A 27,468-nucleotide genomic window follows, 5' to 3' on the forward strand; every position below is an offset into this window, starting at 1 on the left:
ACTTGAATTCCTCAGCTTCCCACGGCCAATCCATAAAGATAGTCCCCATTCTCTTCTCTCGTCAGGGTAATAGAACAGCACTCGACAAGGAGACTGCACAACCCTGGCCACCCGGGCTTGAACCTGCACCTTAAAGAAAGCATCATTTTCCCAGACTACCATTATCTTTAAGTTGATATCTCCTTGGAGGGCTCATGAAACTGGGTTCTGGGTCTCACTGAATAAAGATTCCAAGGAGAAGTCATGGGCTCTGGGGGAACAGACTGAGTACTCTATGTAACCTGTTATGTGAAAGTGGAATAAAGTACGTAGCAGAATAGTTTGGCTAAACGTTTGCCGAGGGCCCACTGTTAAAAGCTGGGTCCTTGGGACTGGAGAGGTGGCTTAGCGGTTAAGAGCACTTGCTGTTCTTACAGAGGACCAGAATTTGATTCTTAGCACCCACACAGCAGTTCACAACTGTCTGGAATCCCCACTCCAGCCTGTTCTGGATTCTGTGGTCACCAGGCACATGCAGGCAAATAGTTGTGCATATAAAAAATATTAAAACGTGGGGGGTTAGGAGGAGAGACTTTCGAAGTTCTCAGGTAGATATCCTCCATGGGAGTTGTACGAGCCTGGCCCTTTTGCTTCCACTCCCCTGCCTGGGGTAAGAGGAATGGTTTTGTCCTACTACGAGCTCTTGTCATGGTGTGCAGGCTCACCATGGTGCAGAGAAGAGGGCATCATTTGATCACACATTTGAAATACAAAAACTTTACAACACACAACCCTTTTTCTCTTTCCAAGTAGATTGCCTAGAAATTTTTTTAAGTCGTGTCAGAAAGTTGGTTGACACATACAAGTGGTCCCCAGAGCCTTGGATTCCCTGGGAGCTTGCAGCCCTCCCAGGAAGCGGTGGTCATGCTGTCACTATAGTCACCTATGGTCTGATTATGGAAAGAAGGCAGAACTGGGCTGAAACACTCACTTACAAGTTATTAGAATGAGATCGCAGGGTGAGCAATGTCTGTCTGCTCCCGTTTGCAGTGGGTTGTGAAAAGCTATGCAGGCTCTGGGCACTGCTCCTGAGCAGACCTCAGCATGTAGGAGGGTATGGACAATGAAGCTGTGTCATGTAGGACCTCAAGAGGTGGAACCAGAAAAGCATCCTCGTGGACCTGCAACTCTGGCCTCCTCTAGTCTCACTTTGGTGGGTACCAGGTCTGTGGACTTGGCGCATTTCTCCATGTGGAAAAGACAGGTGTTGGGGAAACTACCTACAGACTAAGCAAACCCAGGTACACCCCAAGTGGCCACCGTTTTTCTTCCTCCCTGTTGGAGGCGGCTGTCTTTGGAGCCTATGGTGGTTGTAAACCCAGTTCCTGCCACGGACAACAGCTCCCCACAGTCTATAAAACACAGCCTCACCACCAACCGCGAGGCCCCTGAATGGCAGAAGCACAGCTTTTTGAAACATTTCAGCCACTTTCGTTCAGCAACAAGGAAAGGCCTGTGTTGACTGTCCACATGTACTTTTAAACAGCCGGCTTGGGTTTTCAGTAAAGTAGCCCTTGTAAGAAGACAGATGGGGGGAGGATAGTATAGATAGCCTTTCGCTGTGCTCTCCCCACTTTTATGTTGAGACAGGGTCTCACTGTGTATCCCTGACAGGCCTAGAATTCTGTGCATAAAGCAGGTTAGCCTTGAACTCAGATCCAACTGCCTCTGCCTTCTGAGTGCTAGGATTAAAGATGCACCATCACTCCTGGGTTCTGTGCCTCTTTATAAAAAAATCAAATGCTCTATATGAAAATAGATTACCATGGGAGACTGTAAGACTTCTTTCTTTAAATATCTTTTAACTACTTTATGTATGTATGTATGTATATATGTATGTATGTATGTATGTATGTATGTATGTATGTATGTATGTATTACTTTTATGTGGGTATGCATGAGCATGTGCTTGAGGAGGAGAGAGGACAATTTTCTAGAGTCACTTATCTCCTTTCTCCACATGGACCTTGGGGATCTAAGTCAGGTCATTAGCTTGGTGGCAAGGACCTTTCCCCACCGAGCCATCTCACCTGCCCTAAATATATTTTTAAACGTAAAACGAATAACCATGTGGTCCTTGTCAGAGTCACGGCGGAGACTGTGAGGAAGAGAGAAGAGATCATGGCAACCTCATCTGTGAAGTACTCACTCAGCCGTTCTTATCAGAGACAGGAAAAGGACACAGCAAAGATGGAAACAGGGACCAGAGAGCAGAGGTTCCAAATAGTCTACACCCCTTTACGATGCTCTATCCTAAAGGCTGGTCCCGCGGCATCCCGGACGCATCACGAGCAGAACGGGATCTACATGCTAACGAATCTTCCCTGATGTCTTCAGGAGGGGGCAGAAATGCATGCACAGGCAGTGCCCAGCCTCACCTTCAAGGTCAGCCGCACAGCATTGCAGTTCTCCTGCAGTGGGTTCAGCTTCAGTGTCTCCCCGAGGTTGCTGCATCCGGACGAGTGGTGTTGCAGCTCGCAGCACACACACACCTCCACGCTGTCAAACTTGATCTAAAGAGGGACACAGACAAGCCTCACCATTAGCACGACATTTGGCCTCTGGGGTATGCTCTGAGGTATGACATAGAAAGGACATGTGAAGTGGATCCTCTGGAGACATATGATTACAGCTAAAATCATTTCCATTGACCGAGGCCATGAATGCCACCATGAATTAGTTTAACTTCTGTCTAAAAAAGCAGCGATTGGAAAAGGAAAGAGAGCTGGAGTGCTGGCTCTGTGGGTAAAGGGCTTGCCACACACACACCAGCATCTGAGTTTGAATCCCTAGAGCCCATGGGAAGCTAGGCAAGGTAGCATGTATCTGTAACATACGTATGTCCTTGTCTATGTCTATGATGTCTGTGATATCTATGTCTATGTCTATGAGTTAAAATGGCTTGGAAAACTAAGGGCCACGGAAGGAGACAAACACATTCTAAGAACTTAGAAAAACAATGACAAAGTAAAAAAAAAATTAGATTTTCAGCAACAGGGAAAAGAACAGATTTACCGGTGCCTGAGAGGAACAGGGACAAAAGAAAGAAAGAAAGAGAAAGGGGGGGGGGGAGGAAGAGACGAAGAAAACTTGGATATAAAATGCCTAACCAGAAGACATTCACTTAAATCTGTGGGATTTTATTCAATGCTGATATAACATGAAACACATTCTTTTCCACAGACTAGCAGGTACCTCACCTCCAAATCCTGACGGATGTTTCACACCAGCAGACTCACTGCCTGTGTTTTTTTCCCAGACAAGTATTAGCCAAAAGTAACTGTAACGAATGACTTTTCATCGTATGATGTACTACAGAGGATGGTGCCACAGACTTCTATAGATCATGCCTGTCATTCCTTATCACTGGGTGTGGGGTCGGACCACATTCACAGAGCTAAGGCGTGTTCATCACAGGATGGCTGTCCCTACAGGACACGTCCCCTGCAGGGAAGGAGCTCAGGTCCCCAGATGCCTTGTTACCTTTCCATTTGACCCACTTGAGCTATGTCTCAAGACAACGTCTACACCAAGGTCTTTCCCTGAGTTCTTATGACCCATGCAGCACGCTTCAGACCTGGGCTTCTGTTTATCAGAAGGGCTTTCTCCTTGCGGCTTTTGCTAGCATGTGTTCCCAGCTTCTCTACACCAACCCACAGGAGAACAGTTTCAGATTCATCTCGGTGCTCCCTCAGGACAGGGGCTGGAGGGCTTTGTGACTGGCTTTCGCCAGCCGAAGTGGGCAGAAGGGATGGGATAGGAGCTCTGGGGCTCTACCTTCCCAGGCTTTGTGATTCTGTACCCCAACTCCTTCTAGAACTAATGACCTTCAGAAAGAGACAGGGCTAAGCCCAGGGGGAACTGAAGGGGCTCTGTGCTCAGCAGGGCTTCATGGAGTATAGAGGTATATCTTGTTTGCCCATTGATACATGTATATGAGACATTATTATGAAAACCCTGATGGTTTTCATTATCCAAATGAAACTTCTACTACAAGGGCATAAGCATTCAAGCTCATCTGATCTTCCCCAACGCTCCCTAGGTGATACTGGACACTCACACTCTTGTCAGTGGGCTGTATGTATGGAAAAACAGCATCACATTTTAGGACATAGGGAAGTTTTCATCCTTCCCCATGTTCTTTATCATTTATCCTGTGAAAGCACAAGTACACACACGCGCACACACACACACACACACACGCGCACTCGTGCACGCACACGCACACGTGTTCAAGGTACACACGGACTTCCTTCTCTCCACTGCCCAGGAAGCTCACCACATCCTTCCCTGCTTTGGGGATCACTCATGTGCTTTTACCTATATATTTTTACCATTGACATTCTGATTAATTTCACGTGTTTTCCTAGCTTTATGCACTTCAAGAGTGTTACTATATTTAGATGCAGTTGAGGGATGTTTGGGGCATCATATTTAATAGCATGAATATACTCTATTTTTTAATGCCTAATCTACTGATGGACATTTCAGTTGTTGTCAATGCTTGGTAGTTAAAAGTACTCTGTAATTGCGTCCCAGGACAAATATATGGCATTTCATTTGAAAATAATATACCTATGAATGGAGCTATTTGGACTCTAGGGATCTTTATAGTAGACAATGCAGAAAAAATTTACACAGCATCAAAACAGTGCCAGCATCCTTAAATATCACATCCTGGCCCTTTAATTTTGGAGTGAAAAGTAATGAAAGGAGAACCTCACCAAAATGAGAGACTACGCCAGGAGGAGGAGGAGGAGGAGGAGGAGGAGGAGGAGGAGGAGGAGGAGGAGGAGGAGGAGGAGGAGGAGGAGGAGGAGGAGGAGGAGAAGAAGAAGAAGAAGAAGAAGAAGAAGAAGAAGAAGAAGAAGAAGAAGAAGAAGAAGAAGAAGAGAAGAAGAAAATGAGGAGGAGGAGGAGGAAGGAGAGGAGGGAGGAGAAAAAGGAGGAGGTACACAGATAAGAAATAAAGGAAAGTCTAAGGCCATGAGAAAAGAACAAACAGACCACCTGTGTGACCAAGCAAGTAACGAGGCTCTGGAAAATATTCTGAAAAGGAAAACAAAACTTGCCAAAGCCACTGGAGCACTGACAGACCTTCAGTCCTTTTGAAGCAACTGAGGAGAATTAGAAGCAGGAACATAGACACTAAACACAGCAAAATAAAACAATTATAACTTCAGAACCCAAGAACCAGTGTACTCAAGTGCATGGTTCTGTTAAATGTGTGGCTTGCAAATTCTATAGTGTCTCATGTTATACATCTTCTCTTTGTCATCTAAGACAATTGTTTATAGAGCAAAACATTCCAGTTTTGGTAATGTCTAAATTTTTTACTCTTGCAATTCCAATCACTAATGTAAGACCTTCTTGCTGAGTCCTAGATTCTGATGATTCTCTACTAATTTTCTCTAAAATATTTTTTATTACTGCTTTTTGATTCACCAAAATTTTTCAGTTGATTTTTATTTAGTTATAAAACTTTGGTTGAGACCGATTTTGCCTAGAGATGTCCAACTGATCTAATGACTGTGGCAAGACCTTCTTTTCTTTGTTGCTTTGTCAGAACTTAGCACGCTGTATCTGTGTGAACCCATTTCTGGCTTCTCTGTCTTCTCCCACTGGCCTGTCTGTCTGTCTATCTGTCTCCACTATACATACTTTTGATTTCTACAGCAATAATGTAGAAATGGAATAGGTAATCGCTTTCCCATTTTATTCTCTTCAAAATTTCTTCTTTCCATCTCTACTTTAGAATATGACTGTCAATGTCTATAAAACTTTTTTCTGGGACTTTGATAGCAACCAAATAAACGTACACATCCATTTGGGAAGAACAGATACTGTTTTTACGATCAAATGCAAGAAGAGAGTACATAGCCCCACTTTTTTAGTGGATGAGTCTGATATATGCTTTGTTAGATTTATATGTATTTTTGAGTAATGATAAGTGCTATTTCAAGGTCTCCTGAAGTGAGAAAGAAACTTCTGGTTTCTTTGGAAAGTCAGTTACATCAAACGATGTTTTGCTGGGGCACATGGGCGAAAGGATGCTTTACTAAAGCAGACACAGGCGAAGCAGTGTTTTTCTGTAGCAAACACATGAAGGGATGCATGGTGTTCAGAAGGGATGTAAACCCCATAGACAGTGGGAGCTCAGGCATTGGCTTGCTCTGCTCTGCCTCACTACTCTTCGCCGACGACATACAAGTTATTTGTTTGCCTTTCATTGCACTTTTGAGCTTCGCTTGTGGATTGTGGTCATAGAGAGAAACTTGCCACAGAACTTCTGAGGTTCCTGCAGCTTCCTGCCATGCTTCCAGGGCCTCCAGCCAGTGGGTGCGCCTTACGGTGTCTTCTGAATTGAACCTCCCTTGCTGGATCATGTATGGTGACGGCCAAGTGGACTGGACTGCAGCTGCTGGTTCATGTGTGGTGTTTGCTACGGGACTGAACTGCTGATATCCCGATGATAACGATTGGACTTGCCCTCAAGAACTATTTCTAAACAGGTCGACTTCCCCTGTGTCCTAATAATTTTTGTTTTCTACTACCTCTGGGGGGTGATGGACTAGAGGGGAGGCTGAATGCTTATTAAAGTAAGTTGTGAAAATTTTATGCCTATAGTCTCCTTTCTAAGGTAGAGTAATCGATCAAATTGTGTGTTTCTATGTGTCCTATAACCATTCCAAAACCACTGATTAGTTCTTTGTTGGTGTTAGCTATTAGTATTGTTTTCTGTCTTTTAAATTTTTTCATTGTGATTTTTTTTATACATCTATACCAATATCCTATAAGCTGAATTGATTTAACGTTTTTCCTTTGCAATTTGTATGTCTCTTATTTTATGTTCTTGTCTGGCTACATTGGCTTGAATGTCCGCCACTGTGTCTATGTTGGGAATAAGCATGCTTGCTTTGTTCTTGATTTTGAGAGAAAAGTTTTCAATTTCTCACATCAACTGTGTTGATTATAGGATTTTACACTCACTTTTTTAGCTTGAGGACATTACTATTGCCTATTTTCCCGAGCTAATTTTTTGATATATATATATTTTTTTAAAAAATATGAGTTCGCAGAAGAGTTAGGGGAAGGATTAAAGGAGCTGAAGGGATTGCAACCCCATAGGAAGACCAATAGTGTCAACTAATCTGGACCCCTGGAGATCCCAGAGACTAAGTCACCAACCAAAGAGCTTACACAGGCTGGCCCAAGTTGCCCCCACCCATACCCCTGCACACATGTAGCAGAGGACTGGCTTACCTGGCCTCAGTGGGAAAGGATGTGCCTAATCCTGAAGAGACTTGATGACCCAGGAAAGGGTGATGCCCAGGGGTAGGGGAGCACCCTCTCAGAGGCCAAGGGGAGAGGGAATGGGGTGAAGAACTCTAGGAGGGAGCACCTGGAAGGGGGGCAACATTTGGGATGTAAATAAATAATTAATTAAAAAATATTAAAAAACAAAAATATGAGTTCATTTTATTCAGTTTAGATATTACACAATGAGAAAAAATGCTAACATAGTTGTTACATTGTACCCTAAGCTGCAGCTAGATTAAGCGCAATTGTCATTTCATGAAATAAAATTATTCAAAAATAGTCACAGATGCTTCCCAATTCTAAAGATTAGATCAGGGAGTTTGGATTCCAGTTTTCATGGAGAATAGATTTTTTCATATAATATTTTCTGATAAGTTATTTTTTTAAATCACAAGATGTTCAATTTTGCCAAATGTCCTCTCTGTATCAGCTAATACAACCGTGTTGTGTTTCTTCTTTGTCCTGTTAAAAGAGTGGATTAAATTGATTGGCCTTGTAATGATGTGTATGATTTATAAACATGAATATGTATTTCTCTGTGCCATTTTCAAGGACTTTTGCACATCTATTACTGAGTAATCTTTGGGGCTTTTTTTTGTATTTTCTGTGTCTGCTTTTGGTAAAATGATTGCAGTTTCATTAAATCAATTAAGCGTAACTTTCTTTTCTATTTCCACAGTGTGTAGAAATGACAATACTTGCTGTATTCTCCAGTGAAACCTCTGGCTTTGGGCATTATGTTCTGGGCAGCTGTGAAATTATGAATTTCATTCCCTCACTAGATTTATTTCCTATTCCCTAAGTTATGGTAGCCTGCATTTTTAAAAAGGAGGTTGAAGATCTGAATGTAACTTCTGAGACTTGTACAAAGTCCCACGTCACTACCTGATTATCCAATCTGTTTGATGTCCACAGGGCCTGGAGGTGATCTCTGCACTCGAGATCTTGGCCATAAATGTCTTCAATCTTTTTGCTAGATGTCTGTCGATTGCTTTGAATTAAGTTGGCTACTCCTCGGTGTCTCTATATTTTCAACTAAAATTAATTAACTACATTATAAGTCTATGGGGGAATCCAATGCAGTGTTGTTTTACGTTGTGAATTATTGTGTTACACTAATAAGTGTTGCTCAGCTTCCTAGTGCTGTGACTCTTTGATACAGTTCCTCATGTTGTGGTGACCCCCTCCATAAAATTATTTTTGTTGCTACTTTGTAACCGTAATTTTGCTACTGTTATGAATCATAATGCAAATATTTGATATTTCCAGCGGTCTTAGGCAACCCTTGGGAAAGGGTGGTTCAACAGATGGATTTCTGTGGAACCTACTGAACAGCATGACTTAGCCTCACCTACCTCAGGCTGCCCAGAATGCTCACATTAGCCTCCGGCTGGGCATAATTGAAAAAGTCACCCAGGTCACCGCCTTCTGTGATCCATTGAATGGAGGAAGGAAAACACAGGGTGGGTACGCTTTCAACCTACATAAAGTAAAGAACTTTGAAGTTGTGACTTTAGCATGCCCTCTTGATTCGCCAGTTCACTCTCATTGACCTCTGTCCCCTCTGTCCTGCTTTGCCTCCCCTAGGCTGGTAACGTGGCTCCTAGCTCAGCCTTCCCCCAACACTGTCCTTTTGGAAGCATGCAAAGGTCACCCATCTAGCTCCTTTGTGCTTCTGTCAGAGAGTGGCAGTGGGTGTAGCATCCCTCTTTTCGTTGTGCAAGCCCTTTATCCTCCCAGACAGGCTGATGGGCCATAAATAAGGGGGCAGGTTAGCTTTTAAATGCTCCAAAGAGATTCACAGAGAATTACTGTGGTTTCGTTTGCAAATCTCTGCTGTGTCTTTTCCACTGACCCCAACGCCAAGGGGCACTCTTGAAATAAATCTGTCAGCTGCCTGCACATCTAGGTGTCAAGGTCAGGGAACTAATCACGAGGTTTCCCGAATTCTTCTTAGAATTAATCACAAAGCCAGAGAAACAACTGATGGAAACAATTTATTTGGAAGTCTCTTCCCTGGGGCCACTGGAGGGTTCTTTGGAGTGAAAATGCAGGCTTTCCAGCTAAGCCAGTCTCCCACCCTCCTCTCCCTGGGACTGCCCTCCACCGCAGAAACAGTCTTGCCGTTTGCCCGAGCTGCTTCAGGGTCAATGCTGAGCACAGAAAGGAAACTAAGATTTATAATTTCTTAGCAATCATGAGATGGTTGAGTAAATGGCAGTCACCCCCCACTGTCTACTGGACATTTGTTGCAGGACACATACATTCCTGAAAAGATCCTCTGCTATTGTGTCTGTACACAACCTGTGCACCCCTTCCTGTGTGCTATCGGTCACCTCTAGGTGACTTTATAACGCTCACTGCAGTTTAAAGGCAGTTGATTGAGTCAGCAGATAGACTCACAGATAAGGTAAATTGTTTTTAAAAGCATGAACCTTGGGAACTGGCGAGATGGCTCAGAGGTTGCAAAGTACTAGCTATTCTTCTAGAGGACGTCGGGTTCGGATTCCAACGCCCATACTGGAGCTAACTACAGCCTGTAACTTCAGTTCCAAGGGATTTGACACCTTCTTCTGACCTCTGTGGGCACCAGACATACATATGGTACACAAATATACATGCAAGCAAAACACACATACACATAAATTTTTACACACACACACACACACACACACACACACACACACACACACGCACATTTGAGGCAGGTGTGGTGGTAGGCACTTACAATTCCAGAACTGGGTAAGCAGAGACAAGAGATAGAAGGGTTGTGAGTTCAAGGAGAGCCTGAGGTGAACTCATATGACAAACTAAATCAAACAACAGAACAGTACAGGAGCTTTAGACAGTTACAGACAGGCTCCCAAGTCCCGCTGCTGTGATTATGAATTATGACCTCCTTGCCCAAGGTTATAAGGTAACACAAACTTGACAGTGGGACCTGACTAGAACTGATATAATCACAAGGAAAGAAGAGAAAAGCAACCATGTGGCATGATCCTTGTATTTTCTTACTCTGGGTTGATTAGTGCTAAACCAGAGGAGACCTTTTAGGGCCACGTAAGCACCCATGGCACACACACCCAATACATAGTGTTTACTCAGTCAACACAGCAGTCTGGACTTTTCCAGGACTTGAGAGCTTTACTAGATGGGAAGGGATTCAGGTTGTGTCCCACATGGATTCAGGGTATGTAAGCACGAGGATTCCAGCTGTGTACCACAGGGATTCCAGCTGTCCATTTAATGAAGAGGACAGGTTTGTAAGGCACCCATGTATTGTGTCCTCAGCTAGCCTTCCAAGACCCATTGTTACTGTGCTGTAGTTAATGTCTTCACCACTAATATCGTTTCTTCTGTGAAACCAGGCATGCTCGTGTCTGTTATGTACATGCTGAAAGCTATAATGTCTTCTTGATAATTTGTTCTGATTAGTGTGACCTTTCTTCTGACTACTTCTGGTCTGAAGTACATTTTGTCAGATATTAGAACAGTGCTATGCTTCCTAGAAACACTCGCTTGGAATGACTTTTCCACACCGTCAACCTAAAGCTGCATGAGTCTCTGATGTTGAGGTCTCTTACATGTCTCTTACATGTAACACTACATGGATCCCATTTTATAACTGAATCTGATAGCCTGTGTCTTTCCAGTGGGAAACTGTGACTGTTAATAATCAGAGTTAGTACTGAAAGGTATGGATTCAATTCCACTCAGCTTGTGGTTTTGTAGTATTGGGTATTTTCTTATTCTTCATCCACCTAACTACTGAACTAGCGTGGCTAACTCATATTCCACCATCTTGGATGATCTAAAAGAAAGGGATGAGTGTCTGCATACCTATCACCTAACAAAATTAAACGAAGATGAAATAAATTATTTAAAGAAACCCAGAACCAACAGTCCCACTGAAGCATCAATTAAAACAACAGTCTCCCAACTGAAACCAAGACGTGGGCCCAGATGGATTCCCTGCTGAGTTCTAGGAGACCCTTGAAACAAAACTAATATCAATAATTTGCAAACTAGTCCATAAAGTCGACAAGAAAAGAACACACTCTGCCTCTTTATAGAGCTAGAATTCTCCAGATACCAAGATCAGATTTAAAAAAACAATCGGAAGAAAATTACAGGTCAGTCTCCACGCTGAACGCAGATGCAAAAATTCTCAATAAAATACTTGTAAACCAAATTCAAGAGCACACCATAAAGATCATTTACCATGACCAAATTGGCCTTATCCCAGAGGTTCAGGGATATATTCAAATCAATTCGTAATATATCACACGAAGGGACTCAAGCATAGAAATTACATTATAATCTCAACAGACACAGAAAAGGCTCTTGACAAACAACAGCATACATTTATGATGAGGCTACGAAGAGACGAACACATCTCAATACAGTAAGGGCTACGTATGACAAGCCTACAGACAAATTACACCCTGTGGGGAAAGCTCAAAGCAAGTCCCATGAAAATTAGGATCAAGGAAATGGCTCTACTGTTTCCACACTTATTCAATATAGTACTTAAAATGCTACCAGGGTCGGTAAGATGACAGAAAGGAGATAAAGGAATATAAGTAGGAAGGAAGAAGTCAAAGTGTCTTTATTTTCAGACGGTATGATTATCTGTATAAAAACCCTGCAAACTCTTTCCTCCTCTTCTATAGGACTCCTCCTCAATCTGTTGGCTGAACACGAATGAATGCTAGATCTTATTATTTTAATATTGCTGCCTCATTACAATCTTAAAGGGACGAGCAATCATGGGAGGGCGTCTCTAGAACTGTGAGCCAAGCTAAACCTAAGTTCTTTATAAATTGATCCTCACAAGCATTTTGTTACAATAGAAAGCTGGCTCCCACACTTATGCTCCAAATGTGTCACAGATCCTAGAGTTCACAGATGGAGTGCGGACTCTGTAAACGTGGAGCTATCTAATACTCAAACTAGAAGGCGTGATAGGAGATAATCCTGTGTGAAACCTGCAGTTACTCAGGCAAGCAAGAGGACTTGAGTTTGGACTCACAGCACTCCTATAAAAGCCAGGTACGGCAGCACACATTTTTAAGGCCAGTTCTGGGGAACAGAGCCAGGCAGATCCATGGATCTTGTTGACCGGTTACTCCAGTCAGTTGGCAATGGTTGAGCTCTGTGAGAGACTCTATCCAAACAAAAACAAGAGGATGAGCGACGAAGAAAGACAGCCTAGTGTCACCTCAAGCCTCTACTGTGGGACTGGGAGTTCTGGTTTGGGGTTGGGAGGATGGGGGTGGGGAGCAGGCCCAGAGCAAGAGTGGGGGTCAAAGTTTCCAAACCCTGGAAATCTCACCCTGATTGGCATGAGTATGATTGTCCTCTGCCGCCTGGGCCTGTGTGACCTGGCACAGGCAGCCCACCAGAGGAGGTCACCTAGCCCCACGGCCAGGTTAAACTTCCTCTCTCCTTATAAGGGCATGTATGTCCATCAGCTCATGTAATTTCTCCTTATGCAAATGAGGCATTCCCACTACTCTGGGCCGGACCCATGATGTATAATTACCCAATAGCTCCCTGCAAAGGTTTGAATAGCCCTCCTCACCACATGAAGAAGAGCTATCTCACTAAAGATGCCTCCTGAGGACTCGTTCTCCTCTGTACTCACTGCCACCTGTGAGTCCCACTGTTCCCTGACTCTCAGGCTGACCACACTTCTATGTGTGGGGAAGCTGAGGAAGCCGAGCCCGAAGGACACTCCACATATACAGACACATGTACCCACATACACATGCCCAGACATGTACATGTACACGTACATGTACACATTTATAGTCTGAGAAAATGGGAAAATACAGCTTTAGTTAAGCCGTGTGAGAAAGAGAACAGAGCCAGTAGAGCATGGCTTCTCTACTTGATGCCAGTGTGTGAAAGTATCCTTTATTCACCTAAGTCATTGTAGTCTCAAGCTTACTGCCTCTGTCTGCTAACCTACGCCGAGTCCTGGAAGCTTCTGGCCTCCATATGATCTAATCTAGGCCTAGAATGTTTTCAGCCTCTGAGACTTGCTGCTGAATAAGCTCACCCTATCTTTTTTTTTTTTTTTTTTTTGAACTTTGGTTGGCTTGTTCAATTCAGCTGTTCTAGCTCAAACTCTTCTCCCACCTGACTTATTTAGTCTGGCTTTTCTCTCAGCCTCTGAATTGTTCTGCTTGGCCTCAAACTAACTTTAGAAATCTTTTCTAATCTTCTGGCTCCTTCTCATTCTCTTGTTGCTTCTGTCTTTACCTGTGTCTAGCTTGTTCTTTCTTCAATCTGTCTCTATAATACTCTCCTCCCCTCTGAATGGCTCTACTCTCTCTCCCAACTCCACTGCACTGCTCTTCAAGAACTCTACTGTATTCCGGTACTGTACTCTCTCCTTCCTGTGCTGTCTCTCTCTCCCTTAAGTAGCTTCCCTTTCCCCTCTCTTCTCCTAAGAGTTGGGCAGATCCTACTCTGTCAAATCTTTTTCTGATTCACCACTTTGTCTGCCACTCAATTAGACATCACTTTCAAACATGGGTGCTTCCTTCTACAAATTAACTTTACCTTCATAGTTTGGAATTAGGGGTACCAGGGTGTGTCTGTATTCCAGTCAGAGGCTAAAGGCTGAGCCACACCCTAAATAGAAGCAGATTCAAATATCCTGTAACACCAGTGAATGCCAGTCAGCCCCTACCTATTGTTATTTGAGGAGACAGGGTCTCATTATGTAGCTCTGACTAGCCTGGAACTTACTATTTAGACCAAGCTGCCCTCTGCCTCCTGAGCATCGAAATTAAAGACATCTTTTATTATGCCCAGCGCTTATATATTTCAAATTGACAAATAACACAGTATGTCTTTATCCTACATAACATAATGTTTTGAAACACACACACATACAGGGGTGGGGAGGGGGGCTGCTTAAATGTAGCTACTTAACAGCTCATGGCTTCACATACATAGAGTATTTGTAGGGCAAGGCCTTCATACTCATTCTTTCTGCTTTTCTCAGAGCACATTTTACCCTACTGCATGATCTCACCCAGGTGTGGAATCTAAAGGCACTGATCTCATGGACACTGAGGACAGAGTGAGGATCAGTTGTGGTACCAGACAGGAGCATCCTGGAGAGTTGCTGGTCAAAGGCTCAGTCAGCACAGACACACAGAAGGGAAATCTCTTTGCGCCTGGGGTAGGGTACACCACCAGCCCATCCCACGTCTGTGCCAGCTTTGTCCAGCATCATGGCCTGTCAGCTCTGAGGACTGGATTATTCAGCTTTGGGGTTTGAGTGTTCTCATCTAGCTCGTGTGAATTCAATGGAGCTGGAATAATAAAAGATGCTGCTAGCCCTGGCCTGGCTCCTTCTAAGCTCTCGAGTGGAAATTTACCACCTCCAAGCCCCCACCCTCACCCCTCCAACTCTCATCGTAAAATTGATAAAACTGAGTGGACGGGATGTTTGTCAGGAGTCAGTTTCACTACAGTGTTTCAAGCCATCGAGGAAGCCGGATGATAAGAACCGATTACTATTTCTGATTTCTGATGTTCACACCTCAGAACACAGGAATGCAGTCTAGGAAAAGCAATCATGTGTTCAAAGGCCACATTCTTTGTTTTCTTAATAGCATGTTGGAGATACAAGAGTGGGGGTGGTGGGAGACACCTCAAGAAAAGAATCCATTCCTTTAAAATGAACAATCTGAAGAGAGTCTAAATTTGTTAATTTTTTACTGCTAGGATAAAGATAATGAACTCAAAAGGGAGAAAGATGCATTCTGGCTTCCTGGTTGATTGGCCATGTGGTTCTCAATTATGGTGAAACAATACCTTGTTAAAGAGATGTAGCAAAGGGGGCTGTACTCATCAGAGCCAGAAAGCAAGAGGGAAGGAGGAAGGGGTATGGCATGGCCAGGGTTCCAATATCCCCTCCCCAGAAAACACCCCCTTTGACTTGACTTTCTCCTGCAAGGCCTGACAGAGTCCCATAGCAGCACAGGCTGGACCCTAAGACTTCAACACAGGAGGCTTTTGAAGGGCACTCCTAATCCAAACCACAGCACCAGTGCTTCATATTTACTTATGTGTGCATTAAAATATTCAAAGAACTGCTCAGAAAGATAGGGATTTTATTCCTTAAGTCATATAATTAAGCCTGAAGTTATCCTTAATCTTGTTGGGAAGAAAACGACCTATTTATTTCCTTCACCCTTACCCCGGGCCTTGGCTAAGCACTAAGCTTAATTGTGAAGCAGTAAGTCTATTCCGTGTTAGAATCTTCACTATTTTAGTACATACGTCCTATCCTGACAAGAGATGGAGAGAGAAAGGGAGGATCTGAATGTGAGGCATTTTGGACTCCTGACAGCAGGGCAGCCAGCAAATGGAATACGTAGCCAGCCTCACCAACACTCCACCAACTCCGGCTTATCCACAGGGCATGTGGCATCAGTCCTGGGCATTCTCACAGGCCTCTATCTGTGATGGTGTCACCAAGACCATTGTCACTAAGCCAGGCATGCTCGCATGCACCCCAGCTGAGCAGAGAAGCCCGGCTGCGGATTATATCACCTGAGAGGAGTTCCAGGATAAACTTCCAGGTGGAGAGCAGAGCTGTTGCAAAGTCCACCTCCTCCTGGGTCTGCTTTTGTTAATTATGTGGACTAGGTCGCACTTTTTCTTTTTTCTTTTTTTCTTTTTCCGGAGCTGGGGCCCCGAACCCAGGGCCTTGCGCTCCCTAGGCAAGTGCTCTTCCGCTGAGCTAAATCCCCAACCCCAGGTCGCACTTTTAGTAGCTGAAATCTTATCAACTTGCATAATCATCAGAGAACGGCTGTATTTTGCTGGCAGAAATACAGAAAGGTCTGAAGAGAGCCGTGCTACTTAACAGAAAAATAAACGCTAAACATCGTTCTTGATGGTGACTCAAGCAAAAACAAGAACAGAAGACAAACAGTGAGATTCCCTAAAAAAGGAATGTTCACGGTCAAATTCTATAGGAAAGTAGTGTTTCTCGAAGTTTAATGATTGGGGAGGCGGAGGCAGGAGGATCAGAAGTTTGATGTCTTCAACTACAGACTACACAGGAGACCATGCCTCAACAAACAAACTCCAGAGGGTAAAATGGCTGTCCCGCTCAAACTTTCTAACTGGTCCCATTCTGTGGCATGTTGATGCCTCCAGGAAAAGAACCAAGCTTATCCCACCCTTCCTTTTTCTGTGGCTTTATGTAAAACAGCACTAGCCCACTCCCACTCTCACTAGCCCAGGAGCTACGCTGTGAGGAGTGCAGAGTGTGGAGCCAGGGGAAGCAGGGCAGGTGCCTGGGCTCCCTGATGCTCCTGCCCCTGCCCCTCTCTCCTCCAATCACGGACTGCCAAGTGGCATCTCTTCCTTCCTAGACTGTAAACAATACGTCAAAGCACAACATTTTAATGAGTTAATTTTTTTTTTTACTAGTCTCAAGCTTAACGATGTGGGACAGTTCCTAATTTTTGGATTTTCCCACAGGAAAGCATTGCTTGGAGAAGCGAATGCATTTCTGGGAAAACTGGAAACATGCATGCAGCGCCTACAGTTGCAATTCCACGCCCGTGGAATTCTGGGACTCCAGGACATGTCCAACTCTTATCCCAGAATACTCAAGGCCCTCCAGGTCCTTCCCACAAAAACTGCACAGTACGTGCAGAAGATCTATACCTTTCTATTTTAAATAATCTCCAGGCGGCTTGTCATTTGTTGTAAACATAATGCCCACATACCTCACTCACATGGATTCTGTGACATACTCAGTCTGAAGCAGATTTGAATTCCATTGTTTGGAATTTTATGGCTTTCTTTCTTTTTCTGCTTTTGAGCCAGGATTTTATGTAACTAGCTCATTCCAGCTTTGACTTGAAACCCCCCCCCCCCCGTCTCAGCCACCTGAATGCTAATGTACTGTTGGGGTGTTCATGAACTGGGGGTGCTTGGATCTGAAGATGCAGAGCCAGTGGCAGTTGGGCTCTGTGTCACTGACCAAATTTAATCATGCAAACAGATAATATAAAAACATTGGGTAAATTAGCCAACTGGTTGCCCTTGGGCTGGGGGCAAGGGGGCAGGTATTTAAAACTTAAGGTTTCTTTTACTCCTTAGTGCTGGGAGGACCACATTATGCTTGGGGGTGAAATTTGGGAACTCCACATAATTTTCTATTTCTAGTTTCTTTTTTAAAAATGCCAAACTCCAGGCTTGTGGGAGCTAGTCCCTCAAGATGAGGGCTCCAGATGTCACAGGTCTGTGTCTGGCCTGGTCCTGATAGACTGTGAATTTCACTCTACTCTGAGAAGTCCCCTCTCCCAGCACCTTGCTCTGGCAGCAGACTTCTCTCCTTCACTGACTGAGGGTCCCAGGGAGGCAGACACGATATGGGGGCTGCATCAGTTATAGAGCCTGGACGTCAGCTTCATGCCATCTAAAAACGAGCCATGAATCCACACAATGAGGGTCTCCCTCTCCTCCTACCTCCCTCCCTCCCTCGTTCTTTCCCTTCCCCTGCCTCTCTCATAAACATTCCAACAAACATTAAAGACCTGTTAAAGAGAGTAATGAGACAGACAGCTCCGTGTTTAAGAGCACTTGATGCTCTCCTGGAGACCTCGGTCCGATTCCCAGCCCCCCACATAGTGGCTTACAACCATCAGCAACTTTAGATTCACAGGGATCTGACACCCTCTTCTGGCCTCCTCCAGCACCAAGCAGTAATGTGGTGCATAGACATGCATATAAACAAAACATCCACACATTAAATAAAATTAAAAACTAAAAATTAAAAGGCCCTGTTAAATACAATACCCACCCTCCAGAAGGCCTGGATACAGCAGTGTCTGCTTTGGGAGAGAGGTAGAGAGAAAGGTAACATCGCCCCATGCCGGCAGCTGAATGGGTGGGTGGGTGTGTGGGGCTTCTCCGCCCACTACATCCCACAGATCCTGACAGGCAGACACTCTCTGGGGAGCACTCAGCTGACAGAGGACTAATGGGGGTGAAGTCCCAACAGGGATTAAGCAAAGTCCAAAACTTGAGCACTCAGGCAGTCAGCCAGAAACTGGAAGACTGGAGAAAACCAGGCCAACAGGTGTGAGCTGGACCACACATGGTGATTTGGGGGCTCCTTGGAACGCTAACAGATTTATCCCAGTTCCTGTTGTTAAGGAGGATGGTAGTTACCCCCAGAGTTCCTCCTACACCCGGGGGTGGGGGTAGGGGGACAGCTGTGAGAGGGAGGCCACAGTCACAGCCACTTCTAATATGCACCTGGTGCTGGCTGGAGAGAGACCAAAGAAAAGATCTAAGTGTTCTGGTCCTGGGACCACAGAGAAGAAAACCCACCAGGGGGCAGCATACAGAGCGCACTGTCAGACAAGCACAGCAAAAGTACAAAGGGACCTAGGACCTGGTGAGGAAGCCAAGACCAGACTCACCTAGGTCAGGGCTGCATACTCCCAGCACCTCAGCTCCCATCGGTGGCTACAAGGCCTTCCCTTCAATTCCTAGACCACACCAGTTAGCCCCGGGCCTCTCCTAGACACCTGTGTACGAAGTAGATCACAAGCCACCTGCTCAGAAGCCCCTCATCTACACCCATCCCACTCACCACCCACCCCACCCCTGCTTCTCTCCTGGTAGCAATTTGTCTAACACTGCCCCCTGTTGGACCATGAGACTTTTCTGAGATAGTTGAGTCAGAACATTCTATTTGTTACCCAGGACCGGGAGTATGCGAGAAATGGGGCCCTCCATTGGTCAGAATGTACCAGTCCCAGTGAGCAAGAGAGAGCCCCTCTGTGCAGCACACTGAGAAACACTTCCCTGGAACTGTTGCCGGGTTACTGTATGGATGTTTATTTAGTAAGGGTATTTCCTCTGCAAGGAAACTTTTGAATTATCATCACTGTTGCTGTGAAATCTGTTTGTTCGCAGCAAGGCAAATTCACTCAGTGATAAAGTCAAATAGAATCAGATTCTCAGAGGAGAAAAAAAAAATGTCATTATAGCAAGGCACCAGTGGAAGCCAAATTCTAAATTTCTCACAAGGCCATGAGAAGTCAAGACCAATCCTGACCAGTGCTTAGTGTACTAAAACATTAAAAACAACAACAACAACAACAAAAAGACAACAACAACAAAAACAAAAAAAACAACCTTTCACAATTCTAAAACCCATGAAGAAACGATGGGGAGCAAGACCTCTTGAGGACTGTGCCATGTCAATCAAGTCTCCCTTTACTTTCAGAGCCAGACCTGTCTAACTGCCCCAGCCGGAGGCTGTGTCCTTTTCTAATTTACTATTCATAGTCATGAAGCTAAATCAGGGTTTCCCTGGTTACTGACAGGCTCTTCTGAAGGATGTGGCTATGTAATTGGTGTTGGCTTGGTTACTGGATGCATTCAGAGCTGAGAGCACTGGTAGTAAACGTTGCTATGAACCTGCAGAAGAAACTATCGGGCTCTGGACAGAATGAGGCAGGTCCAAGATTAAGGTCCTCCTTGATGTGTCCCCACCTATGCTCTTGACATCCCCAGCAGGGGTCTATAGAGAAAGCGGATCATGGAAATGGTTAGCGCTGGAAAAAAACCCACAATCGACTCATGAAGCTCTAATTAGGCGGCTTCAGCCACCTGCTGGTCTGTCACACAGAACTGGCCATGAATATTCTATCCAGATCGCCACTCAGCAAATGTTTCCTGAGCTCTGCCACAGCCCCATGTTGGGTACAGACATGAGGAGATTTAGGAGCAGCAGCTTAGAGGACAGGCAAGCAGGCAAGTCAGAATGGTGTAGCCCCCCCAGAGCTGACATTTTTAGAAAGATAAAGATGGGGACCTCATGGTTCTTCCAGGCCAGGGACAAGGCAGAGGCTTAATTGTTGGAGAGATCTGAAGTCTGGGGCTGCTCACCAGCACCGGGAGAGCTATGGCCATGGCTGGAGCCTGAGATGCCAAACTCATGCTGCATCTACTACCCATAAGGCTATGTGGCTCGGTGTGGGTGTACACACCACTGCGGCGATGCTAAGTGTTCTCCCCAAGCCCAGGAACCGTCAGAAAGAGGAGCTGAAGAGGGTAAAGAACTGACTTCCTCCAGGAGAGAGTCCATATTGGAAACAATGTTTCAGACCTACAGACTGAACCTCTGTGCAGTGCTCAGAATCACACTTATTTTGTCTCCCCAGAAGGAGGTAAGTCATAGAGAACAAAGTACATGATTATGCATCTCTAATCATATTGTGAGTTGTAATATAAGAGATGTCAATAGGTTCACATTCAAACACTTCCCTAAATAATCTTACAAAGCCAACCACTAATGGACACACTGTAACTCTACTTAGACGAGCTACCTAGACTGGTGATCTCAAGAAGACAGACAGGAACACTGCTGGTTACCACTGGGTGGAGGAAGGGACCATGAGGACATCAAGTTTTGATTTAGGATTATGAGAAGATTCTGGAAGTGGGTAGATGCTATAGTTGCACAGAGTATGGACGTCCTTCATGGCACTACTTTTTACAAATAAAAGTGTTACAGTGAAACTTTTCTATCATGTCTCTTTTACCATAATAAATCTACATTCATCTTCATAAGCAAAATGGCAGATCATTTAATTATCAGTTTACAAGCTAAGCCAATGAAAAATAGCCAAAAATCCCCTGAAAATGTATAAATTATCAATGAGATAGCAGAAAAAGTTGGGGATAGCTTCCAGGTTCAGAGGTTCAGTTCATTATCAAGGTGGGAGCACGGCAGCATCCAGGCAGACATGGGGTTGGAGGAGCTGAGAGTTCCACATCTTGGTCCAAAAGCAGATGGGAGAAGACTGGCTCCCATACGACTAGGAAAAGGGTCCCAAAGCCCACCTCCACAGTGACACAATTCCTCTAACAAAGCCACACCTACTCCAACAAGGCCACACCTCCTAATAGTGCCAATCCAGGGGTCAAACATATGCAAACCACCACACGCCCTCTTTGCTCAGGAAGCTACATAAACAAGAGCATCATCTTGACTGTCCTGACTCCATCGGTCTGCTTCCTGACTGTGGATGCAGTGTGACCCTCCTCTCCGCTGCAGTGACTTGCCCTGTGATGGAACTGCCCCCTCACACTGTGAGCTCAAATAAGCCCCTCCTTCCACATCGCTTTAGTCAGATTCTTTGTCACAGCGATGAGAAAAACAACCAGTACACCAATTTTTCTCTAGAAATGAAGGGAGAATATGCTGTAGTATATTTGCTAGAACAACCATTCGCCCAATACCAAAGCCACACGACTACAGTAGGGAAGGGGTGGGAAGGAAACACAGAGAGAGAGTTCCACTGCAAAGCATTTGGAAACTGAGGCCGACAATATATAAAAATGACTATAGGCTGTAATCGAGCGACGCTCACTTAGCCAGCATGTTCAGCTGAGGCAAGCAAGACAGTTTAGTACTACAGGACCCCGTTTTGCCTTGGGTTATGCACACATAACCTTTTTCATTTTAATGTGCTTGGCCACATCCTGTCTCCACCTACATGCTCTATCTATACCCACATGCTACTCCCCCAACAACCCATACACTCCCATTTCTAAACAATGGCATAAGCTTTCCCATCCTGGCAACACAGTCAGATTTAGACAGTTTCTATTCAAGATTGTTCCTGACCTATCTGTAGAATCAAAAGGCCGATCTGGTCTAAACTGGTTTGGGGTGCAAGTACAGAAAGGTAAGACTGTGTCCTCTAGTAGTTTTTAGAGAGAACCCTCGATTTCCTATTTTACGACTATGGATATAGTAGGCAAATGGTTAAAATCAGAAGCATCGTGGGAAGGGACTTGCCCAGTAGGAAAAAAATGAACAAATGAACTATCAGTCAAAATACCATACCCAAGCCATAACCCTCAGTAATCAGCTTGTTTTTCTCTTCTATCCATGTGGGGCCACATGTAACCAGCACTATTGCTCTCCTCTGAATAAAGTTATCTTTCCGCTTCTGTGACTCTGCGTGAGCCTTATTTTTAAGTATTTAAATGAGAGGCCAAGATCTTGAAAATAGTCCACCCAAATTCCAACCACTGGTTATCCTCCACAAATTTGTCAATGTAATTCATCACCTTTATCAAACTAGACAAGAATAAGACAGGGGATTTTTGAAAGCCCCATGTAGTTATCAAAAATTATTAAATTTTGATTAAAAAATAAATTACTAAATCATAAGAAAACACATCTTAGGAAGTCAGGAATGGGGAGGAGAGAATGTATTTCAAAATATTCATTTAGATAAAATACAGCTACATATCATGTAGGGTTTGTATGCATGTCTACAGGTTTGTGTGCATGCCATATAACATAGAGCTAACATCATGCACTCATCGATGCCTGAAGACTGAACATTTTCCCTTTAATACTGAGAACCTAGTAGTACAGGTCTATACTCTCTGTTACTTAGGGGCTGGGACAGGAGAGTTACAAACTGAAGGCCTGCTTGAGGAGTTTGGTGCGATCTTGCTTTGAAAGAAAAAAAAATATAGAGAGCGGGGTTCTCCAGGTAAAATGGTGGATTAGAAGCCATGATGGAGCAAGTAGTTGATTAAATGTAGGCAAACAAGGCAAGAGAGTACTTGATCACTGTATTCTTCAGCCCCACAATCACAAGGTTGATTGTCCCCAAGGAAACCCCTGACTCACTGCCACCGTAGCCCGTTCAGCTGGAGCCTACTGGAGCCTTAAGGACTTCTTCTATGTCCCCAGGACCTACAGAAGCTTCTTGAGTTGGCATGAGACAGAGGGAAGCTCCAAATGCACAGTGCTGCACCCCACCTCCACCCCCATAGCCACCCTCACCCAACTGCACCAACCTCAACCTTGGCTTGATGGGGACCCTTAAATATTTGTATTCCCAGAACAGCAGTAATCACTTTCATGAGAGAACATCACACAGAGGGCCTCCGAGGGAAGAACCTGAGGAGTGGAAAGCAATGTGCAGTGTAGTCTGGAGCTTTAGGGGAGAGCATGCAGAGGCTTTCCCAGAGGTGAGACAAATCCAGTGTTGAAGTTGGTCACATTTACTCCTTTCTATCTCCATCTGGCTCCGATCCCCCGACTCCATTCCTTATTTATTAATACCCAACATCAGTAGTAGCCTACCCAGGCCCCCATTCTTTACACACTATAGTCTTTCTCTTTGTTTTCCCTCTTTCTCTATACCTCCCCCCTCTTTTTGTCCTTTCCCAAAAAACACAGGTTGCCTGGTTTATGAGGTCTCTATGACTTGACCTCCTCTGAGACAAGGCCACTCTGTGTGATCTGACTGCAAAGCTCTACCCTTCTCTCTTTGTTCTGTTCTTAACCAAAACTCCTCCATCTTCCTGCTACCTTTAACCTTTTCTGTGCCTCTGCCATTGCCTGTTCTGTGTATGTTCCTCACACTTTCTGTCTGGCCGCAGCCTAATCGTAATCACTGAGTTCCCCTGCTCCCCACTGACACCCACAGTAACTCACCTCTTAGCACCCACCATGTCCCTTTACTCCTAAATCAATTGCTACTAATGGAGTGGCTGGGTTGTACTCACAGGGGCATGGCTGCTCAGTAGTGACTATCGCTGCAGGCAGTGTTCAGTGCCTCAGTGGAGGCACAGAGGAGAGCGCCTGATGCCCAGAACACTAATCTAACAGAGGAAGAGTCTTAACTCAACCATACTGCAACCTAGTCTCTTCTGAATGCTACAAACTCCTCCAGTAGAAGGTGACAGGTGACCTAGTTTAAAAACAAAGAACAAATCGGCAATCTGACCGCAGATGGTGAAGTCTGGACACAAAAACATAAGCAACACGAAAAAAACCAAGACAACAGTCTCCTCCAAAAATTACCAAACCAACTGCAACCCGCAATAACAGAGACTTAGACTAAACTCCGAACAAAGAATTCAAAGGAAACGCCAATGACCTCCTGAATTCCAGGAGAACACACTCAGCTGAGCAAAATAAGAACATCGATTTGGGATGTAAGGATAGAATTCAATAAAGACAAACACTCAAGGAAGATGGAGCCAAAATGGCATGAAGGAAAACTGGTGAATAAAAAGACCAGCAGAAAGCCTGACTGCTGTGCAGGAGAGAACGGCAGGCCTGAAGACAAGGCACAGTAGTCTGACCTTTTGGTCAAGGTCAATGATGACTTTTTTTTTTAAATATATGAAATAGCAAACAAGCTCTAGGGAAGCCACAAAGATGCAAACCGCTATGACCATAAAAGAATTCCATTCCAAAGGCATAGAAAATACTTTCAATAAAATCTCAGAAGAAACTTTGCAATGTGTGTGGAAAGAGAATCTGATCTGGGTGCAAGAGGCAAACAGAATAGCAAGTACACAAAGACTCACCACATCATGTTACAGTTAAAACACTGATTGTAAGAAAGAAGTATTTAAAGCTCTAGGAAATCAAGGCAAAGCCACACTAGAGGCAGGCCTCCAGAAGGGCAGCTGACTCTCCAACGGAAAGCCTAAAATTCAGAGGAGCTTAGAGAGATGTTATTTTATATTTCAAAAGGTCACGACCGCCGATCCAGCCCAGTAAACCCACAAAAACTATCTGTTATAACTGGAGAAGGAAACACACTTTCTACAGTACACAGACTAAAGGAATTTATGAGCCAAGCCAGCCCCCTGAGGAAACCAGAAGGAATACTTCAGGGTGAAGTAAAAGAACAAACGCCCAGAAGACACTACAAAGAGAAACTAAACCATGCCGAGGTAGTCATTAAGCAGAAGACGGTTGAGAAAACAAAGCGTCACCAATTCAACAGAATGACAGATAGCCACGCACATCTTCCCGTGATAATGCTGACCCTAGATGGTCTCAGTATTCCTAGCAAAGGACACAGACGAGCAAACTAAGTTATGAAACGGAGTTTTTCATTTTGCTTCCTCTAAGAAACACACCTCGGCATCCCAGTTAACTATCATCTTAGGGTGAAAAGATGGGAAAGGGCTTTCCAAGCAAATGGAGCCAGGAGACAAGTGAGTGTGGCTATTCTAATGTGACAAAAGAGACTTCAGATTAATCAAGGCAGAAGATATGGAGCGGGTCACTTCATACTGACCAAGGGAACACTCCATTAAGAAGAAACTACAATTCTGAAGATACTGGCCAAACACTGGTATACTCAATTTCAAAAAAACCAAATACCATTCGATATAAAGATGCAGGTTAATCCTAACGCAGTAATAGTGGCCTCGATACCCCACTCACCCACCCACAGATGGATCAGACCGAAAAATAAATGAAGAAACATTGGAGCTAAATGACGTCATAGGTAAGATGAACACAGCATTCCACTCCAGTCAGAACGGCCTAAAAACAAAGCCAACAAAAGCTTGGCAAGGCTGGCGGGAATGTAATTTGGTATGGCCACTATGAAAATCAGTGTGGAAGATCTTCTCAAAAGGCTAAAAATAGGGCTGTCATATGACCCAGTTCTAGCAGTCCTGGGCATAGGCCCAAAAGACTCCATATTCTACCAGAAGATACTCCATCAACTCCCTTCATAATAACCGGGAGATATAAGCACCTAGATATTCGTCAGTTTATGAATGGGTACCGAAATCTTCTTCAGAATAGGCAAAAATGAAACTCACAGGCACTTGAAGCAGAAGGCAGTCTGTATGAAGCAGCCCGGGTCCAGAAGAGAAATGCTACATCCCCCCCTCTCAGATGCAAATCTTAGCTCCGAGTCCTTAGAGAAGCGCATTTCATTCGGACTGTATGTAGAGGCCAAGCAGCTATTATAAGAGGATGTGGTGGGGCTTTGGGGGAAGGGGTGCCAGAGAGGACATGTGACACGAGAGTTGCGATACTGAGGGTGGGAACATTAGGTGAGGATGGAGTGAGAGAACACCGAAGAGGCCAGTAGGGGAAAGTTCAACCAATTGCAGGCATAGATGAAAAGGCATATGTAAACCCTGAAGGTGTACGTCAAAATGTAAATTCTTTTTTTTTTTTCGGAGCTGGGGACCGAACCCAGGGCCTTGCGCTTCCTAGGTAAGCGCTCTACCACTGAGCTAAATCCCCAGCCCCAAAATGTAAATTCTTAAAAAACAATTTGAACAGAGGCAAGCTGCGAGGGTGGATAGCGTTCTTCTCGGAGGCCACAGCTCATTAAATAAAAGCTCCAGGGCTGGGTATGGGTTACCTCCTTACACAGGGTTGGTCACGGAGGCCTCTCTAGCCCCGCAAACAATACGGACCATGCATGCCATTGCTCTTGGTCGCCTAACAGAACTAGACATGAAGACCCCATTGCTGCAAACACCAAACATTTGGGTTTCAGGGCATAGAGAAGTCAGATGGAACGTAGCTGGATGCTCCCTTCCCATTGGCTGACTTCACTAGGGCTGCCAGGCGCTCTGCAAGCTGCTGCGGAAGAAAAGTATCAGAAGATGTACCCAGCTGTGACCAGGCGGCTACAACACCGAAGCGGATCGTGGTAGCGTGACGTCTAGTCTCAGCGCTCAGGGAGGTGGAAGTGGACGTTCGTTATCCTTATCGTCTCTGGCTGTACTGTGAGTTCAAAGTCAGCCTAGGCTATAATGAGACCCTTTCTCAAAAAGTAGGGGTGGTGTAGACATTATAATAACCAAGCCTACCACGGCTTCTCACGGTGCCAATTCGATGCTTGGTTTTCTTTTGCCATCCGCTCCCCTGGGTTGAAAAAAAAAAAAAAGAATCCTTTGCCAATTACTCTTAGGAAATGGCTGTTTCTGAACTGAGAAATCAGGCACCATACGTGGGAGGCACAGACAGAGTCCTGGGTTAAGCTCATCAGGCAGAAGTTCGGGCAGAATGGAGGAGGCAGCTGACGGCTTTGCATCCAATCGGCTGCAAACGTGTCGGATCTCCTGGGCCACTGCTTTTGTTCTGGGAGACACAGGTGCCTACCAGAAAGCCTGGATAGTGACTGGAGGGACATCCAATTACTGTGCAGATTATAATCACAGGAAGGAAAGGGACACTCCAGCTTCACAGCTAACAAGGACAGATCACACTATCCCTGCAGATGAGGCTAATTTAAACAGAGCAGA

The 27,468-nt window shown here is 44.7% G+C and overlaps 1 protein-coding gene across 4 annotated transcripts in view; it reads right to left on the reverse strand.

The window, feature by feature from the left end:
• The window catches only part of Entrep2 (endosomal transmembrane epsin interactor 2), a 411,852-nt gene that overhangs the window by 62,264 nt on the left and 322,120 nt on the right, over positions 1 to 27,468 (reverse strand). For all 4 annotated transcript variants that reach the window (NM_001427632.1, XM_087589068.1, XM_087589082.1 and 1 more), the window contains one exon: positions 2,418 to 2,552. In NM_001427632.1, the coding sequence (NP_001414561.1) occupies positions 2,418 to 2,552 (135 nt within the window). The remainder of the gene's footprint in view (positions 1 to 2,417; positions 2,553 to 27,468) is intronic.

Source organism: Rattus norvegicus, chromosome 1 (genome assembly GCF_021556685.1).
Source record: "Rattus norvegicus strain SHRSP/BbbUtx chromosome 1, alternate assembly SHRSP_T2T, whole genome shotgun sequence".
Classification (NCBI taxonomy): Eukaryota; Metazoa; Chordata; class Mammalia; order Rodentia; family Muridae; genus Rattus; species Rattus norvegicus.